Raw genomic sequence first — 20,850 nt, forward strand, 5'->3', positions numbered from 1 at the left:
ACCGCTATTCCACTTATTCAATTATCGAAAGATCGGAATTCCATGAGTAAGTGGCCGGCCATAAAATTAACCATCTTCGATTCGAACAAAACTTTGCAGTTTTGTTCGGATCATTAATCTCCAGGATTTCCTCTGGCAATTAGAACACTTTGATACAAGAGCATTATTTTTAAAAAGAGCGTAGAAGTTTTTCCATGCAACATTTTCAAAAAAAATATTGTTGGATTACCGCACTTTATACAGCAAAACTAGATGAGAAAAAGTTGCAGGGAATGAAAACCTCTGCACGGGAAAAATATACACTGAAAAAAAAATAATGTGACATCTTTCATAAAAACCTAAATCAATGTTAAAAAATTTAATTACAAAAAAAAACAAACATTTTTTTTTTAATTTGCTATCTTTTGTCAATAAAACCTAAAGAGAATAAAATTTCAAATGTAATTGCGGAATGGAGAAATTATTCCCCTAGGTTGAGGGGTTTGTTGACGGTATTGCAAACATCATCAAGCATATTTCGTGCATCAATTTTAAAGAACCTCCGACAGACAATTGCTTTAAGATGGTTATTGCATTACGCCTCGATAGTGGTGCATTGAGGACACCGAGAGGGCTTATAGGCCTTTTTCATGTTCTGTGCTTTTTCGTAGTCTGCACCTGCCCATACTAGTGTACAATTGTTATGTGCTAGTCATATATCTATCTTTGTATGTGCTCGGCTGAGTATTTGTGACTGCCGAGTCAGAGAATGGATGCAGAACAATTGCAATCATCCACACATACATACGCCCGCGATTTCGCCAACATTAAGTGAACGTTGTAGCACCTCTAAACTTACAACCGCGGTCTCAAGCATCAGCCCACCGCTCGCGCTATCTTGAATCGGTCACGTCAGGAAGACTTTACCCTCGGTCCTAGTAGCCTAGACTCATGCTTCAGCTGAACCAATCAACAAAATTCCATGGCGACATGACTGGGAACTCTAGTGATATGGAGAAACTGATTCTCTTCTAGCATCTGTACCATACACTAAAAATTAAGCATCAATTTTACGGTCCGCGCGCGATCATTCAAGAATACACGCGAATTCAGCTGATGGCTACATGGCTATAAAATCGAATTTATACACACGAAGTCACATACACGCGACAAACACGTTAACATACAAATGCTTGAGCTCTTCGTGATCATTCACGCAAACCACACCCGCGTTCTCGTAAACATCCCGCTGATCAGATAAACGTCTCAGCAGTTATAAATGTTCTAAAGCGGACTCAACCGTGAACCTACAAACTCCCGCACTCGCGCGATCTTGAATCGGTCACCTCCTGAAACCTCTATCCTCGGTACCAGAAGTCTGGGTCCATGTCTTCAGTTAGACCAATTGGAAAAAAGAAAGCTCTCATATTCTCTAGACGACACATGAATGGCTAAATTTTGTGTTGCAGCTCACATATTGGTGAACTCGATATAATACTATTTTTAGTTGGATTGCATTGTACGTTGATGTTTCAGCCCACACAGTCGTTCCTGAAGGTAAGGGCCGCTCATACACTTGCTATGTATGGCTTTTGCTAATATATATACCTTTCACAAATTGAGCATATTTTTTCGAAAATTTCAGTAGAGGTGTCATGTCTCTACATTCACCGAGCAATAAGGGATTAAGGGGAAAACGATACATTGTGGTCGGAAAGTTTAAAAACGCTTTTAATCCACCTAACAGTGTGATGACACATTTCTTATAACTCTTATCGCTTTCTTCGGATATTATATCGATTGAGAGCATTTAGAACTTGATGCTTCGCGATGTTTTCGATAACACATACATACACATTAAAGTTAGGTCTTGTGCCCTTAACGCGCAAAACGGTTTAGTCCAATTTTCCCTTTTGGGAATTTATTGCATATTATAAGGCGTTTTATTTCTTTAACCAAAAGACAAGAGTTCGTTTTCGCTTTCTCGTCAGCAAACCAGAGCTATATTTGCTTCCCGGGACATCCCTCGGGACATGTGGCTTTAGGCGTTCACATATGTCGTGTGAACTTTTTGGATTTTTTGTGTCTAACTAGTGCTAATTTGGGTACTGGTTTAGATACATCGTCTAACTAGACACCCAGATGGTGCTAGTTACTGACGAGATGAATTCGAAACGCAAAAAAAACAAAACTTAATTAAAGTTAGGTCTTGTGCCCGTATCGCGCAAAACGGTTTAGTCCAATTTTCCCTTTTGGAAATTTTCTTGCATATTTCTGATTATTTATTATAGTCTTCTAGAATTAAAAATTAACAAAGATTGATTTTTATTTTTACATATTTGCATCCTTAAGATAAGGAAAACATGCTCAAGAAAGGATTTACTCGAATTCAGATTTCGCACGAAAGTGGTGAGCGTTTTGAAAATATCTGTGTTTTCATCCTAACAAAAATCATTCCGTAAAATGAGAGCTTCAAGCTTTCTAAAACACTTTCCTGTTGAGTTTTCACTTTTATTTGTTACTTCAATTGCGGTTTTACTATTATAATGATTTTTGTTTTGAAGATTGCGAGAAAATAAAACACGTTGTATCTTCTTTCTAAAAAAACTGCAGAATGAGATTCATCTGCCAAACATAATGTTTCAGTATGGGGCTTTCACGAATATATACCACAATCAGAAAGTCTTACGATTTTCTGAGGAGTCGAGGGACTTACCCTCACGGTCTTAATAGCCGCCTATTTCTCTATATATAGAAGATGACTCAAACAAAGTACGACTACATGATCTGGCGCCGCGTGCTTTCCAGCAGAGTATTGTAACTATCAAATACAGAGAGGTGAAATTTGTTACGAATGATAGTTGGAAAAATTTATTTCTACGCATTTCCAACAGCGTTCGAATAAACTGGCACAACTTAGGTATTCTTTTCCTTTTGATATGCATATTTTATGGCATTATCCATAATCAGAAAACGCTGTGCACCTACTCAGATCCGGTCAACCCAAACCAACATGCAACCATCGATATCTTCTGCTAAGCCACAAGGAGCTACTCTTCCAATTATTGGGACGAATACCTTTCATTCTCGACTGCGTCTAGTTCCTCAGTAGCAGCAACCGGACAATCCCTCCCCCCATCCGAAATATTTTGGAGAAATTTGAAAAAATTGAATATGTTAAACAAAAATATTTTAAATGGAATTCTCAAAGTTTTATTTGCTAAAGTTATCTTGTGAGAATATTTCCTTGTAGTGAAAGTTGGCAGCAGACCTCGACACCTACCTATCGGCTCGTTGTGGAGGCTAGTTCAACCGCCGAAGACTATAATGAGTAAATCGCGGCGAAGCGAGGAGCTGGGAGTTTATTGGTTCACGAAACGGATAGCGATACCGAGAGAAATTTCGCCACATTCTGTGGTCCTTGACTGACGGCGAACATGGACTGGAGAGTGTGCGAGAAGTATCCCCATAGCGACCACCAGGCGATTCGCTACCGCAACGGCCAATGGAACCCTGCTGCAGCACGGAGAAGGACGGGCGGCACGCTAAAGTGGAAGACGAAAGCTTTTAACGAAAACCTCTTTGTTGAGTTACTTCGGCGAACAATGGAATCAAGTACGTTAATGCGGCTGATCTAACAGGAAGGACGTCACGAAAACTAGGGCCATGCAGTAGACGAGGTGCAGCGTACTGGTTAAATGAGTAGCTCAGTACGCTATACGCTGCTTGTCTTAGAGCCAGAAGGCGGGCTCAGAGCGCAAGATCGGAGAGCGAGAGAGGAGCGCTAGCGACGTTTCGAGAAGGTAGGGACTCTTTGAAACGGGAGATCAAGCTTAGCAAACCAATTGCCATAAGTAGCTGTGCTGAGAAATAAACGCCCATCCCTGGGAGACGCGTACTGAGTCGTCATGACGAAGACGAGGGTCCGTCGACACCAGCTGAAATACGCCCGGGTGAGCTAAAGATAATCGTTGAGGGTCTCTTCCAGAATCACGATTCAACTACCTGATCACCGACACCGTACAGCGAAGAAGAAGAAGGTAACAGCCGAGTGGCAAGCGACTAACGACGAGCTCAAAGAAACGTCGATGTGACTAAAATCAAAGAAAACCCCCGATTCGGATAGAATACCAACCATGGCGCTGAAAGCTGCGATCCTGGCATATCCGAACATGTTCAGGATGCTACTGCTGAAGTCTTTAAAAGATGGTAATCCCCGAAATGCGGAAGATACAGAAACTTTGTTGCTGCCAAAGTCAGGGAAGTCACTGGGCCATCCAGCCTCGTATAGACCAATGCCGCAGCGTGGCATAAAAGAATGAGCCAGATCCTGAAGAGCTACTTTCAGAGTAGAGCACTGCTGTACCAGACGAACAAAGGGCAGAAGGTAATTCGATAGTGACGTGACAGTAGGAATAGGACAATACGAAGAAAGGAAACCTACCGACTCATCCAAACCTGTCGGCGTGGGTCAATAGAAATCACGGAGAGATGACCTTCCACCTGATACAGCTTCTACCGAGCCACGGCTGCTTAAGGAGTATCTTCATCGGTGTGGGTTCGCAACGTCAACACTGTGCTCGGAGTGTGAGAACGTCGAGTATACGCCGGAGCGTCTTTGAATGTCCGAGGTTTAAAGTCTTTGAATGTCCGAGGAGAGTCGAGTAGACTGCAACAGAGCACCGAGTATGAGTGGTGAAAACGCCAACGAACCGGACGTCACGCTCCATGCGGATTCGCCAGACTGACCATGACACCCCACCGGTTGTTCCGATAGAAAAATAGCGAAAATCAAACAAGAATCGATATTGGGAGAACTTTTTTCGCCAGGGAACTCCCCGTCAGTATAAGCTAGATTCGCCGCTGGGGACTAGACTGAGTAGACAGCGACGAGACACTAGTCGCGGGTCATCGGCGCACCAATGCACCGGACACCCTGCTTCACCAGAATCACCGAACTGACCTCGGTACCTAGCTGATTGGCTCGATATCGGGAGAACTTTTTTCGCCGGGAAATTCTTTGTCGGAATAGATCAGGTTCATCGTCAGGGACTAGACCGAGTTGTTCGCGAACAAGTCGAGGTGCTGAAAGGATCATCAAGGAAGTAGTGCTAAATGGCCCAAAAAGAGAACTAAAGAGCTCAAAGGAGTTGCGGTGCCAAATGGCACCGGTCACGGAGCCAAATGGTTCAAGAAGTTGTGGTACTGAAACCAAAAAAGAATCGGTATCGGGAGAACTTTTTTCGTCTGGGACCTCTCCGTCAACGTACAGTCAGATTCACAGCTGGGAACTAGACTGCGTAGACCGCGACGACACACCACCAGTCGCGCCGGGGCTCCAGCAAACCGGACGCCCTACTCTACCGGAATCGCCGAACTGAGCTCAGCACCTGGCTGGTTGGCTCGCTTTCCACCTTCTCTCGCTGGGGAACTTTTCGTCAAGACCGAGTAGTTCGCGAACCAGTCGGAAGCTCAACGAGGAAGTGGTACTTAATGGCACAAGGGAACTGAAGGGCACAGTAAATTAGACAGTCTGAACTTTGCCACCCAGATTGTCCTCGTAGGGGAAGAGTATTAATTCTAGACCCACAGCTAACTGTCCTACCTTGACTACCCAAACCCGTTCCCTGAGTTGTTGGTTTTTGAACATTTTTTTCCTGCGTAGAATGTTTTTGAACATTTTTTCATATATATACAAAAAATCTTAATATTCTTCCCCCAAAATTTTCTTACCACGCCACTGCATCGAAGGGTCTGCAGATCGTTCTATCTGGACAATCCTCCGCGCTCGCTGCGCGCCCCGTCTAACCGCTAGCTGGACACTAGATTCAAAAAATAACACATAACTTATGTGTACAGTAATCGACCGATCGAGACTGATGTCCCGGTTTGCACAGAAGTTCTTATTATTAAATCGAAACTGTTTGTGTCTTACACGCCAGAATCTAAATTGGGGTACATATAACCTAAACCAAAAAAAAATCTGTTTCTGTTCAACTCAAAATACTCCAGCTCCTTTTCATACATTGTTTACGCGCAACATTTTAACTTTTGTAAATAAAGGTTACACCATCGCTCTCTTTTACGGCCCTTCCACACTGCGTTATCATTTTGTAGCCAAACATAAACAACAATAACAATCACCTTATCGGTGAAGAACATCGCTAATGCCATCGACCCGCGGAGTTGGGTTTGTTTTGAGAGCATGGCCATCCCTTCCAACCTCAATCGGAAAAAGGCGCAAATAAAAAAAAACATTGCATGCAAATTGCACATACACCTACTCAAACGCCGCCCATGAGCTACATTACTGTGGTGCATAGCACAGATGCAATTGCAAAAAGTAGCTCATTCGATCGATACACGAGGGCGCCTCGGCAGTCTGCAGTTCAATCTAATGTGGATGTGTGCGTGTACGTTTCTATATGTGGGTGAGTGATTGCATAAGCTCAGTAAGTTGTCTTCCAGTAACTCCTGATGATTGGAAAGCTCAGTCAATGGCATTCAGTGAGCTTTGTCGTTTACTGGAAAAATTGTTTTGAAGGCACTAATGTGTTTGTATGTTGAACGTTGCAACTCTATCGTTAATGATTGTTTTGGTTTGGTGTGGAGCGTTCATGAGTCTGATGACTGAGTTATCTTGTTTTGATTCTTCTGTATAATTAAAATTCCTAAAATTATACATGTTTTGTATCCTTGTCTAATCATAAGTATTTAAACTTGAATTAAGAATCTCACAGAGGTTGAAACCAAAAAAATCGCAGTTTTACCACATCGTTTGTTAAATCTCGTCGAAAGTCAATAATTTTATTCATAATATTGTTACAGCCTTTATTATTCAATATGTTTTGTGCCATATGCTTTCTTCATGATAGTTTCCAATGGAGACGCATGATAGTTCAATTGTAGTAAACCCAGTTCCTACAGCTGAATGCATACAAATGTCTTTACTGATATGTTGTTAAAGCTAAACGAAACCATTATTCTACTGTCGTTCGAAAACGGAACATCCAAAAAAAGCTAGTATTTTACACAAAAAGCGGTTCCTGAATTAACGTTAATTATCGTTCCCTTGCAGGTTTACTATGCCAAAAAGAAACGGAGAGCTCAACAGACCCAGGGTGAGGATACGTCACATAAAAAAGAGCGGAAGCTGTACAACGACGGTTATGATGACGAGAATCATGACTACATCATAAAAAATGGAGAGAAGTTTCTCGATCGCTACGAAATTGATTCTCTCATCGGTGAGTTGTCAAATTTGGCTTTTACCAAATTACAGTATGTAACGAATTTTTTTTTTCCACTCTAGGCAAGGGTAGCTTTGGCCAGGTAGTGAAAGCGTACGACCACGAGGAGGAATGTCAGGTGGCGATCAAAATTATCAAAAACAAAAGACCCTTCCTAAGCCAAGCACAAATCGAGGTGAACCTGCTGGAAATGATGAACCGGGCGGACGCGGAAAACAAGTACTACATTGGTACGGGTCCTCGATTGATGCTTTTGTACATTGGCATAAAATATCTTTTTTTTTATATTCACAGTTAAGCTGAAACGACATTTCATGTGGCGGAACCATCTGTGTTTAGTATTCGAGCTGTTATCCTATAATTTATACGACTTACTGCGCAATACGAATTTCCGCGGAGTTTCGCTGAACCTGACGCGAAAGTTTGCTCAGCAGTTATGTACGGCGTTGTTATTTTTAAGTTCACAAGGTAAGTGGTGTAAACGGATAAACGTAAAAGAGAATCATATTAGTGTTTCTTGTGTGGATTCTGCGATTGGCTTTCCTAGGAACGACTGAGTGTCCAAAAATGCACTGTTAGGCCCCATGCGAAACTAGTTCAGATATTACTTCGTTATTAATTCAATAATTTATCCGAAGATTTTAAATTGGTCGTAGGCGACTGTGCCATAACCACATGGTGCCGACAAAATCCTACGAATGTACCAGGTTCCAGTACTATATCTTCGGCAATCTTGGGATGCCATGTTAGATTCTGTTACTGGGTCCGATCCTACCTTGTATGCTCTAAACTCGTTGTAAACCGTATTGTATTTGCTGAATGAACGGGGACCGGTTTCAGTTGTATTCTGTATTAACTTACGTTTAAATATGGAATTATTGTTGTTCCATAAAGAGCTTTGCTGCTACCTGATTCTGGGAGTGTAGCGAGAAGTTAATACGCGGGCTCTCTGGAAGGATGCGTTATCCAAAACCCGAATAATGAATAGAGGTTGCGTTCCGGGCTGCTACGACCGCTTTTAACTCTCCGGAAGTCGCACTTATGGCCCACTGAACGAGCAGCCGCTGGCGCCCTAAGACGATTTCGCTAGATTTTCAGAGCAGCGTGCACTCAGTGCAGTAGCGCGACTGCCGGAAGGTTAACGTGAAATAGTACTTAGTAAGTCCACCTGCTACAATGAGCTGTGCAGAGAAGTAGACGCTTACCCCAGGGACAACGCTTACCGTACCGTGATGGACAAGATCAAGGGTCCAACGAAGCCAGCTTAAATACGCGCTGACAAACTAAAAAATATCGTGGGTGTCTTTTCCCGAACCACGACCCAACCGCATGGCCCCGCTTACACCCTACGTTGATGCAGACGACGAAAATTCTGGTGACAATCGATTCTCCAACGACGAGCTCCTTATAGTGACAAAAGGGCTGAAAACTAACAAAGCTCCCGGTCCGGACGGTATCCCCAACGTGACCGCGATCCTGGCGTTTCCGGACATGTTCAGAACAATTCTAAGGCAATACTCGGACGAAGACTACTTCCCGGAGAGATGGAAGATCCAGAAGCTGGTATTGCTGCCAAAACCAAAGAAAACAACAGGGGATCTAACATCGTATCGGACTATATGTCTGCTGGATATTCTTGGTAAATTTCTGGAAAGGGTCATTCTCAACAAGCTGACGAACTACGCTGAAAATGATAACGGACTATCGCAGAGGTAGTTCGGATTTCCGAAAGGGATTTCGACGGTGAATGCCATTCGCACAGTCATCGCGAGCGCGGAGAAAGCATCGAAGCAAATTGTTATCGCCGTAGTGCTGCATAGAATGCGGCTCCCAGACTAGTTGTGCAAGATCCTGAAAAGTAGCGTTCAGAACTGAGTAGTGATCAACGAGACGACAATGAGGCAGAGGTCGATAAGGGTACCTTGGCCCCATGCTCTGAAATATAATGTACAATAGAGTGTTAACATTGGCACTGCCCAAGGAAGTGAGATCGTTGACTTCACAGATGATGTCCCGACGATAACCGGCGAGACTTTCGAGGAAGTAGAGATGTTGAGGGCAGAGACAAAAGGCATCATGGAAACCTGGAAGGCTAATGTCAAATTGCAGCCTGTTCATCCCAAGACTAAGGTAGTACTGGTAAGCAACCGAAAAAAAATCCAGCGTGCCGTGATCAGCTCTCAAATTCCATCAATGCGTGCGATGAAGCACCTGGATGTGGTGGACGACGATCGGTTAAATTACAACAGCCATGTCGACTATGTATGTGAGATGGCTGCGAGGACATCTAACGTATTGGCAAGGATCATGCCAAACATCGGAAGAGCAAAATGCAGCACGAGACGTCGCCTGGCGGGTGTCTCATCCTCAATACTGAGGTATGGCGTACCGGCCTGTGCTCCTGTGCTGAACTCAAAGCACAACCGGACGAAGTTGACAAGCACGTTTCGCCTAATGACTGTATCGCGAGCGAGAGTCGTTTCCGGGATGATTTCCATCTGCATCACTCTGGCTGAGGACGTGGAATGCTATCAGTGGAGGAATACACGAAATGCAAGGAGACTCGTTAGAGCGAACTCGTTGGCTAAGTGGCAGCAAGAATGGGACAATGCGTAGAAAGGAATGTGGACCCACCGACTCATCCATAATGTATCGGCGTGGGTACATAGGAAGCATGGAGAGATGAGCTCCATTTGATGCAGTTTTTGTCCGGGTACTGATGCATCCAAAGTACCTGCATCAGTTTAGACACGCTTCCTAACCTCTTTGTCCGGAGTGTGTGCACGTGCGACAGACGCCGCGACGCATGATCTTCGAATGCACTAGATTGGAAGAAAAGGGGTGGGTGTAGCGTAGTTAGTAAATCGATTGCCTTGTACGCAGCGCACCTGGGTTCGAGTCCCGACCCCGCACATAGGGTTAGAAATTTTTCATAAGAGATTTTTCTAACCTGAAGAGGCGAATGACCTTAAGGTTAAAACCTCTACAATCGAAATAAAAAAATAGATTGGAAGAAGTTCGAAGGGGTATGCTCGGTGTGACAGTCGACAGTATGTATCGTCGAAGAGATATGCCCGAATGAGCATATCTCGAATGCAGTCAACAGAGTAATGACGAGAGTATACTCTCCAAGCTGCAGAGGAAGTGGCGAAACGACCAACAAAGCAGCGCCGCCGACTAGAAAGCCACCGTGAAACAACAAATCGGGCTCGGGAAAAATTCCGTCACAGGGAAGATCTCCGCCGGAGTAGTCTAGATTCACCATCGAGGACCAGTTGAGTAGTACGAGTAGTAGATCCACCACCGGGGATTATAGTACGAGAAGATCGCCTCGAACAGCAAGAAGCGGGCAGTGGTAGTTCCAGTGAACAGAAAGCTACGCTCCACCCGGGATCGCGGGACAGCTTTCGACACCTACTGGCTAACCAGTTGAGTAGGCTAGGTCCACCGCCAGGAATTAGATCGAGTAGCTCATGACGATGCGGAGAGCTAAATGGTTCACGAAAACAAGCATCGGTAATAGGATAAATTTAGCACCGAGGAATTCACAGTAGGGTAGATTCTAATTGAATGGGAACTTATTCGCTCACGAAAGAGACATCGGTACCGAGAGAAATTCCGCCTCTGGGGAACTCTAAATCGGAATAGGGTAATTTCTCCACCGGATGATATCCGAGTAGATTTCGACAAAACTTGGAGCCAAAAGGCTCAAGAAAGCGGGTATCGGTGTCGAGAGAAATTTCTCCGTCGGGAAACTCTCAGTCGGAGTAGGATGAGATCACTGCCGGGGACTATCTTAGTATATCGTGATAAGGTTGGTAGCTGAATGGTTCACGGAAATAGGAGCTAAATGGCTCAGAAAATCAGCAGCTAAGCAGCGTCCTAATAGAGACGAAAAGAGAGAGAAGAGTGGAGAGCTAAATGGCTCAAATTTCGAGCCAATTCATGGACAATGTACAATGTAAGATATGGTTGAAGTATAATTATTGGAATATATCAATAGTGTTCCCAATATGATGAGTATTATGTGAATAGTTTGGAAATGGTTACCAAGATTCTAGAATTTATTTTATTTGTTACCTGAACTACAAATCAAATGGATCACGCTCTAATCAACGGAAAAATTCTTCTCCGACTTAGCAAATGTTTGAACTTCCCACAGTGAGGAGCACTACCTGGTATCGATCTGCGTGCGCTCAAAACTGTCGACAGTGTATGTATGTGCCACAAGCCGACATGGACTAAGACACTAATGAGAACCTTCTCACAAATGAGGTGATAGATAGGTGGAAACAGTAGTTCTAAATGGTGAAGCAGTAGACAATGCAGCGCAAACAGCAGCCTGAGAAGTCACTGCCGACGACAGATTTATAGAGTCGGTGATCGGGTTATTGAGGAATAATAAAGCCGCTGGCAATGATCTGCCATGTGAGCTGTTCACATATAGAGGAAAGGTACTGCCTAGAATAATCTTACCCATATTTGGCTGGATGAGGGTTCAGCAGCGTATTGAATAGGGGGAGTAGTAAGTCCCATATATAAAAAAGGTATAATTACCTAATTCAACTAGCGCCCCATCACAATGCTGAAGACGACCTACAACAAGGTGCTCTTTCAAACTATTTGTTGTCGTCTATCATCATTAGCAAGAACATTCGTAGAAAATGTCAAGCGAGTTTTACTTTTTTTCGCGCCATATCGGACCAAACATTCGGGTTTTGACCAAGACCTACATTACCTATCATCGCAAGTCAGTTCCATGTAGATGAAATTGTGACAAATATGTGACTATGGGTAGTAGAGATTTGTCACGAATACAACGGGCCCACTCATCGCCTAATTATAGATTTTAAAGCCGCATATAATACAAGCGATCGATATTACCTTAGGTATATAATAAATGCGAATCACGCACTGCACATTTGTTCACATCCATAATCAGAAGATGAAGAAGCTCTCCGAAACAGAACATCTAACTAATCACCCGATCACAGGGCTTATCGAGTCCTGGATCAATTTGTGGAAGGTGTACCAGGAATGGTCGGCGAACAGATCGATGCCGCCAGAGACACCAGCATTATTAACTTCAACTCGGTCCTGAAGAAGCTCACAACTGCGCTGCCCGAAGCAGAAGACGCCGACGAATACGATTCGACAGTTCAAGAGGCTCAATGCTCCGAACAGTACTTTAACGGTTTCAGCGAGGACGAACTGATGTTGGGCGAGGACAATTATCTAGTCGAACCGAGAAGGTTCAAACGGGTGACGAAAGGTATCTCATTACAGCGACATTGTCAAGGCACGGGTGTTACAAAGTAAGGTTCCAACGAACCGCGGAGGTATTCCGAGGCAATTAGTAGTTCCGAGAAAGCTTCACAGCAGACTGCAATGGTGAAGGAGATAGAATCCATGGAGGAGAACCACATGCCGATGCAGCTGGCTGCCGGTGGAAAAGCAGTTTGCAAGAACTGTAATATTGTGCGATACAAAGCGAGGCTTTCACAACAATTCGGCACAGTTAACGACGAAGTGTTCATCCCCGTCGCCTGACAAACACTCTTGAACATTGAAATATCCATCGGCAACCACCGGTTTTCGAAGCTCGGGTCTGGAATAAAAATAGTAGATGGCATTTTCAATGCGATAAGGGTTTGAACATACTGATGCCGAGCTGAGTGTACATTCATACTGATATATGTAGACGACGTGTTAGTGTTTTGCCGTTCAGAACGGAAATAACAGGAGATTCAGCAGAAGCGGAAAGCGCACTACAAACTTTCTAGCTTAGGGGTATCAACGTTACACATTGAACCAGCAGAATTACATCGACAAGCTAATCGGACGATTTGTGCATAAAGAAGCTAAATCTTCTAGGGTGCCATTAGACTTGAGGAAACAGAGTTCCGAAAACCACATCGTATCGCAGTTTGCTCGGCAGTTTGTTGTACGTGGTGATCAACACGCGACCGGTTCATCATTTGCATCACCACATCGTTGTTGGGTAGAAAAGTGTCAAATCTGACCAAACGTGGCTGGATACAGGCGAAACGTGTTTTAATGTATCCGAAAGGCACTTAAAATCTCCGCTTGCACTTGGACTCCGAAGAAAAAGGACTTGCATCGACACCGAGTGGGCCGGTGATGTAGTCCATCCGGATTTTTAATAAACAATGTCGATGGACTAGTCGGATGGGGACGTCATCCGGGATATACGAGATTGAAGTATCATTGATCTTCGTTATTGATCATCGGATGAAAAGAAGGCGATTCTCATGACTAGACCACTAGAACGTGTCAAGCTGAGAAAACATCGCACTGCAATCGTTGTGAAACAACTTGTTATTTGAAGATCAATTTCATTGAGAAGGAATGTCATACACTACTACCCGGTTAACCTCATTCCGGAATCGGTTCGGAATACTGAATGAAGTCAATATGATCAAATGCAACAACCGATTGTCGCGTTTCTTACCTACTTTACATTCCTACATATTTACTAGAACAGGGATTATCAAATACTCCCTATGAGCAGAGATGCCAGGTACTTTTTTCAAATGTCTGCAATAATAATTTTAAAAGTCTGGGAAGAACAAAAATGTCAGGAAAGTTGGTGTAACTAAAAGCCTTTATATTCAAAAATCTGCAACCAAGCTAAAAAATCTGCAAATATCTGCAACCAAACTAAAAAATCTGCAAATATCTGCGTCATCGAAAAATCTGCTGCTTAAATTAAAAGTCTGCGAATTTGCAGACTTGTCTGCAAATCTGGCATCTCTGCTTATGAGAAACATAGCACAGTTGTAGTGAAGTGTTTGCCAATAACAGAGATGCCAGATTTGCAGACAAGTCTGCAAATTCGCAGACTTTTAATTTAAGCTGCAGATTTTTTCGATGACGCAGATATTTGCAGATTTTCTAGTTTGGTTGCAGATATTTGCAGATTTTTTAGTTTTGTTGCAGATATTTGCAGATTTTTGAATATAAAGGCTTTTAGTTACACTAGCTTTCCTGTCATTTTTTGTTCTTCCCAGACTTTTAAAATTATTACTGCAGACATTTGAAAAAAGTACCTGGCATCTCTGGCCAATAAAGGCTATTAAGCCCTCTAGTTAGGATGTGACCAAGAAGAATATACAGAAATACGCTGGATTCTCATTTTGTCAATATAAATGACAATGTCCGGTTTTGCACGATTTGTCTAGCTGTTTGTCATTCTGAGATCCACTTAGTAATACTCTGGGTTATATTAGCTGGTAACACTGTTCGAGACAAGTCGTAATTTTTGGTTCCGCGATTGTTTCTCGCTTTTCGGTCCGTTTTGCGTGTTTCCGACGTCCGTTTTGTCTCCAGGTGGCTGGACCGTGTCCGGGACGCGTGTGCCGAGTGGAGTTCGGTTACTCTCCGGTCCCACAATTGGGGAAAATACCGTTCTTCAAAACGAGTTCCGGTGATTTCAGTCGCGTCTGTCTACCGCGTCTCTCGTGTCTGTTTGTATTGGTGTCACATCACGACAATGCAGCAGTTCCCTTCAATAAAATCAAATCTCTCTTATAATACACGCCGACAACTATAAACTATAAACAATAACCATGTCAAACAACTACTATGTCAATCTCAGAATAGGACACCTCAATGTTCGTGGACTAGAAGCCCACGGGGATGAAATCAAGCTGCTTCTACACAAGACAAAATATCATTTCTTTGCTGTTTCCGAAACAAAACTGAAATCATCAGCTCCGATAGGACCCATCCGTGCTCCAGGGTATAACTTCATCAGATACTCTCTACCGTCTAAAAGAGGCCGCGGCAGCGGAATTGGACTCTACGTGCGCAAAGGACTGAAAGCAATCACTGTTCTCAAATTTGCGTTCAATGCAAATGTCCCCATCTCGCAACGGTTCAAGTACTTGGCGATCCAGGTTAAAATAAACGAGCTCAACATCGGTATTGTTATCGTCTACATTCCCATAGTGTCCAACCCACAAGAACACGAAAAACATCTCTTCGATATCCAGGAACTTGCCTTCGACAGACTCTTTGTTTTAGGAGATTTCAACATAAACGTAAAGTCAACGTAACCGGCCACAAATGATCATTCAACCTCTCCATTCTATCAACCCCACCAACAAGAATAGCCGAAAAAAGTTCTACAACCATAGATCTGCTAATTACCGACAGCCCAACTTCGATCCTCGCCGCCAAAACTAGTACCAATAGCATCTCAGACCACGAAACCATCTACCTAATATCAGATGTTCGAATCCAAAGAACTGTGCCCCAGCGTACCAGAATCAAAGATTTCCGGAATGTTAATATAGTTAGTCAACAGTTTTTTCGGCATTTAATTAGCAAGGGACTGGAAGGTGAAGTATATTTTTCAATATTTAGAGCCATAGTACTCAAGGGAGAGCAAGGTGTTGAAAGGAGAAAGTTTAGAAAAGCGTGGAAGGATCATATATGCAAGCTTAGAGCTCACCGGCGACTTAACCTTTTGTCTGCTACCGTAGGAGTCAGGGTCTTTTGGCATTAGAAATGCGAATCACCTGAGTCTACGGCATGTCCGAACAAGCGTAAAGTAACTTGTTACTTCCTGCTGTCGGAAGTCGGAACTGTTGACAAATTGACTCAATAGGTCGTTAACAAAAATGGTTAACAAAAAATGGAAAAAAAAAAATTAATATAGTTAGCCTTCAAGCAGACTTCCAAGCGTAAGATTTCCGTCAGGCTATGAATACCGTTAATATCGATACAAAAACGCAGGTGATCACGATTGAACTGCGAAATCTCATGCGACAACATGTTCCAGAACGGATGATAGCAGTGAAAGACAGACGAATACCCTGGATCACATCTGAAATAGAACAAGCGATATCAGTTAGGAACCTTGCTTTATATCTACGAAACCCAAATAAAAACAGAAATGACAACAACTGGAGGGACTACATAGCATAGCGAAGCGAAAAAACGGTACGGAGAAAAGTACTTCGGCCCGGACCTTACCGCAAAGAAGCTATGGAGCAACCTTCGGCGAGAGGGCATTCACAATAATACCAATCAATATACCATGCGAGGAGACTGACCCGGAAGCGCTTAATAAATTCTGTGTGGGGCATCGCCAGCTGTTAGTCAACGACAGATTCCGTGATGAACCAGCTCACCCCACGGATACTGACCGCGGAGAAACTCTGAATTTTCAAATTACTGATGCCAACGAGGTTGCGAAAAAAGTGATGGAAATACAAACAAACGCTGAAGGAGTAGATGGAATACCTATTTCGTTTATTAAAATGTTGATGCCCTTTAGTCCACCGCGATTGGTCCATCTTCAATGCCATCATAGAAGCGCGAGTTTTTCCAGCAGTGTGGAAACAACAATTTCGACGGAAATCATTGCACGGTGATGGTGTTAGTCGACTTTTCACTCGCCATTAATTGCGTAAACCACAAACTTCTTGGAGGAAAGCTTCGAAGAGACTTTCAATTCTCGGAAAATGCGTGCAATCTAGTTTCCTTTTTCCTTAGCCAACGCAGCCAGGCAGTGAAGATACGCAACATCAGCTCATCCCAACAACCGGTCACCGACGGCACTCCACATGGCTCATGCCTAAGCGCACTGCTATTTAGCCTCTATATCAACAGTCTGCCAATGGATCTGAAGTGCAATTATCAACTCTACGCCGACGACCTTCAGGTTTATCTCTCCGATACAGTTAAAGATGTAGAGATGCAGATTGCAACAATTAACGAGGATCTGCAAAGTATTGAGCGTTGGTCGAGGTCGAATCATCTGTTCCCAAACTCGAAAAAACTCAGGCGATTATCTTTTGTAAAAACTGTTGTTCCTTCCACAGATATAATTTTCTGCAAGGAAAAAATTATGCTGTCAGATTACGTAGTGAACCTCGGACTTCGGATGGATAAAAACCTCAAATGAACAAACCAGGTAAACGACGTAACCAGCAAAGTCAACACACTGCGTGCTTCGAAGGTTCTCACCGGTGTTACCTACGCCGGCAAGAAGAAAAATAGTACAGTCTGTGATAGTACCGTTATTCACATACACCCATGTAGTGTATTATCCAGAACTCTCAGAAGCATTGAAAAACCAACTACAACGCGGTTTCAAAGAAACCTTGCGATTTGTTTACAACATAAGACGGAGAGACTCTACGGCCGCCGTTGTCAACACAGTTCTTGGGCACGACTTGATGACAAACTACCACCGTAGAATCTGGTGCTTCATGCGACACGCAATTGACCGAAATCTGCCCGGCTATATACTACAACACCTTCGTGGCGAGGGCGCCACGAACGGTCTCGATCCTTTGTGGTCCCCCGACATACCACCTCAATGAGGAAAAGTCTACTTATCGCAGGAGCCATAAGCTGGAACCAGCTTCCGTTGGCAACAAGACAGCAGAACGCACTAAACACACTAAGAATAACGATTTAACTAACAGACTCTCTAGTTTGTAATCAATTTTCTAATGTAAAATTTCCCATACAATTTCTCCAGTTTATCCACCAGGCTCTCGTTCGATTAATAAATTACAAATTACAATTACAATTAGCCCGTAAAACATGTGTTATATGTTGCTATACCTTCTAATCAAATATATTTATCTCATTTCAGAATTAAATATCATACACTGTGATTTAAAACCAGAAAATATATTACTATGTAACCCTAAACGGTCAGCAATTAAGATAGTAGATTTTGGTAGTTCATGTCAACTAGGGCAAAGGGTAAGTACATAAAAAACGGATTATTATCACGAGCCTCAAGTCATTAAACGAGACAAGAATGCAATACACTACCGAACATCCTCATATACGTTACGTAATCATGTTTTATATTGCCTTATTTGGAATTAACATTTATTAACTTTCGGTAAACATTAGCGCAAAGTAATCTATTAGTAATTGCATTCTTATAGTTGATGAATCGAAAACCTTCAGCAAAATACAGAAAAATGATTAATCTTTTTTTCCCTCCCAAAAAAAACCAGATATATCAGTACATACAATCACGCTTCTACCGCTCGCCCGAGGTACTGCTAGGGATACCGTACGACTTAGCAATAGATATGTGGTCGCTCGGCTGCATACTGGTGGAGATGCATACCGGCGAGCCGCTGTTCTCCGGCTCGAACGAGGCAGACCAAATAAACAAGATCGTCGAGGTGCTCGGGATGCCACCGAAGCACATCCTCGATCAGGCGCACAAAACTCGCAAATTCTTCGAGAAGCACCCGGACGGTACATACGTGCTGCGGAAGACCCAGAATCAGCGCAAGTACAAGGCATCCGGTTCGCGGAAGCTGCACGACATTCTGGGGGTGGAAACGGGCGGACCGGGTGGCCGAAGGCACGGCGAACCGGGCCACAGCGTATCGGACTACCTGAAATTCAAGGACCTGATACTGAGGATGCTGGACTATGATCCGAAGACGCGCTGCACACCGTACTATGCCTTGCAACACAACTTCTTCAAGCGGACGTCGGACGAGAGCACCAACACGGCAAATACGATCAGCTCGCTCAGCACGAGTCCATCGGTTAGCACACAAGACCCCAGCAGTCACGGTAAGTGATGGGATCAGTTAGTTCGCACTTGTTACGACACACGTTATCGTTAACCTCACCTTCCGTTGGTCCATTATTAACCATCGTCATTTTGGATACTCGTAACTAACAGTTGGGGTGTCGGATGCACTAAGTCATTTGTTTGTCTGGCAACTTATGTGGTTATTCACCTGTTTTATTATCTTAGAGGATGAATTTGAATTTTAAGATTCATTAGTGTCGTCCATTTCCCATCAATCATTTCACTTGTATGCTTATGCAAATGATGATGGTTCTATTGATTGGTTTTATACTTACGATTACGATTTTTGTGATTTATGATCATGCAGTTAGGGAGAATTTTGCTAATATCCATTACGAAACAGCGAAGCTTTTCTTCAGAGAAAGTATCCCGCTCGGTCAATATAAATTCCTGGTGCAGTATCCACCTGCGATTCATTCTTTAGAAAGATTTAAAATTATTCTTTGATCGTGCTCTGAGACAATACTGTATGACAGGCACTAACATTTTATTCTATGATTCTCTAATCCGAAAATTCGCTGCAAACCTAACAGAAGATCGTCGATGACTCGAGTCAAGCGAAAGACAACATCATCATCCTCCTCATCATCAACAGCAACAGTCACATCGTAGCAGTAATACTAATAATAATAATACTAATAACAATAATAATTCTAATAGTAACAGCGATAACAATAATACTAACAACAGTAGGCAGCAGCAAGAACAACGGCAAGATCAGTAACTTTTTTAAATCGTGACAGAAAATGACACTGACCGGAAAGCAACAGGAAACAGCTACGGTTTGCTCTAGAACCCCTTCCGTTAGTTAAAGTGTCGGCGCAACGGACAGTAGAAGTCGGTACTGGGAATGTTCCGAGTAATAATGATTGGTTAGGTTATTTCAAGCGTATAACGTCGAAAATTGTAAAAAGTTGAACAGTGATGGTAAAACACTCGGATTAGGGCAATAAGAACACGAATAATGATGATGATAAGTAAAAAACTATACAGAATAAACTATAAATAAAAAAACAAAAATTAAACACATAGTACAGAGAGTAGTTTGCAGCTGGAAAGATAACCTATAGGTTGGTACCATCGAAACAAGCAAAATGAAAGAATCCCCTCAAACGTTTACCTATTTTGGCGTACTAATCCTTACTTGAGACAACCGAGAAATTTCGATATATGACAAAGAAATTGACAAACGCGAGATATACAATATCGACATTTTTTAGAAAACAGAAAAGGAAAACGAAAACACAAAAGCCAACAGGACAAAATTTTGAACTAATAATACAAAGCAAAAAGTACATAGCTCCAAGAGAGTGAGCAGAAAAACTATATACTATAAACTATTACCTACAACAGGACAAAACCAAAACTGAGTACCAGAAGTGGTGCTGTAAAGACGAATACTTTGGTAGGGTCAATATATGAAGGGCGTGCGATCGAAGTTTGAACGGATAATTGAATAGAGGTAGATCAAGCCAAGCTTGCTGCTAGATAGAAACTTGGGTTCAGTTGAGTGAAAGAGTTTTTTCTTTAATGAATGTTGAGTCGAATCGCGAAAAACTAGGGAAACCTGCAGAGTATCTTTACCTAACACCTGCAACTAAATAGCTTACGACCTGGATTTGCCGGCAGGAACAGTACCGAAACGTATTATATGACTAGGCAAGAGCAACCCCTTCGAAAAGGGAAAACGAATGTAGATAATAGCAAACCGTTTGTGGGAAAAGGGCTAGAGCTAGAGAAAACTTACCAATAGCAGCGTTCTTTGCCGAATCCGGATTGCGCTGTTCAGTTTTGGCTCATAAGATACAGATTGTTATTATTATGGTTATTGCGCGCACCGTGACATACTGCTGAGTTGAGAGCGCAGCATCCGCTGCAGATGGATTCTGCACATAATATGACGACACATCCAACACTAACTACTAAACCATATTGCCAAAAACAGTGTTCCAATAGATTATTTTAGGTAACTAACCTTTTCTAATTTAATCACACTGCTGAGTGTTTTTTTTT

The 20,850-nt window shown here is 42.8% G+C and overlaps 1 protein-coding gene across 3 annotated transcripts in view; it reads left to right on the forward strand.

The window, feature by feature from the left end:
* Positions 1 to 20,850, forward strand: part of LOC131684761 (serine/threonine-protein kinase minibrain) — a 262,707-nt gene that overhangs the window by 225,555 nt on the left and 16,302 nt on the right. For all 3 annotated transcript variants that reach the window (XM_058967895.1, XM_058967896.1, XM_058967897.1), the window contains 5 exons: positions 7,058 to 7,226; positions 7,292 to 7,459; positions 7,524 to 7,697; positions 17,863 to 17,975; positions 18,239 to 18,815. In XM_058967895.1, the coding sequence (XP_058823878.1) occupies positions 7,058 to 7,226; positions 7,292 to 7,459; positions 7,524 to 7,697; positions 17,863 to 17,975; positions 18,239 to 18,815 (1,201 nt within the window). The remainder of the gene's footprint in view (positions 1 to 7,057; positions 7,227 to 7,291; positions 7,460 to 7,523; positions 7,698 to 17,862; positions 17,976 to 18,238; positions 18,816 to 20,850) is intronic.

Source organism: Topomyia yanbarensis, chromosome 2 (assembly GCF_030247195.1).
Source record: "Topomyia yanbarensis strain Yona2022 chromosome 2, ASM3024719v1, whole genome shotgun sequence".
Lineage (NCBI taxonomy): Eukaryota > Metazoa > Arthropoda > Insecta > Diptera > Culicidae > Topomyia > Topomyia yanbarensis.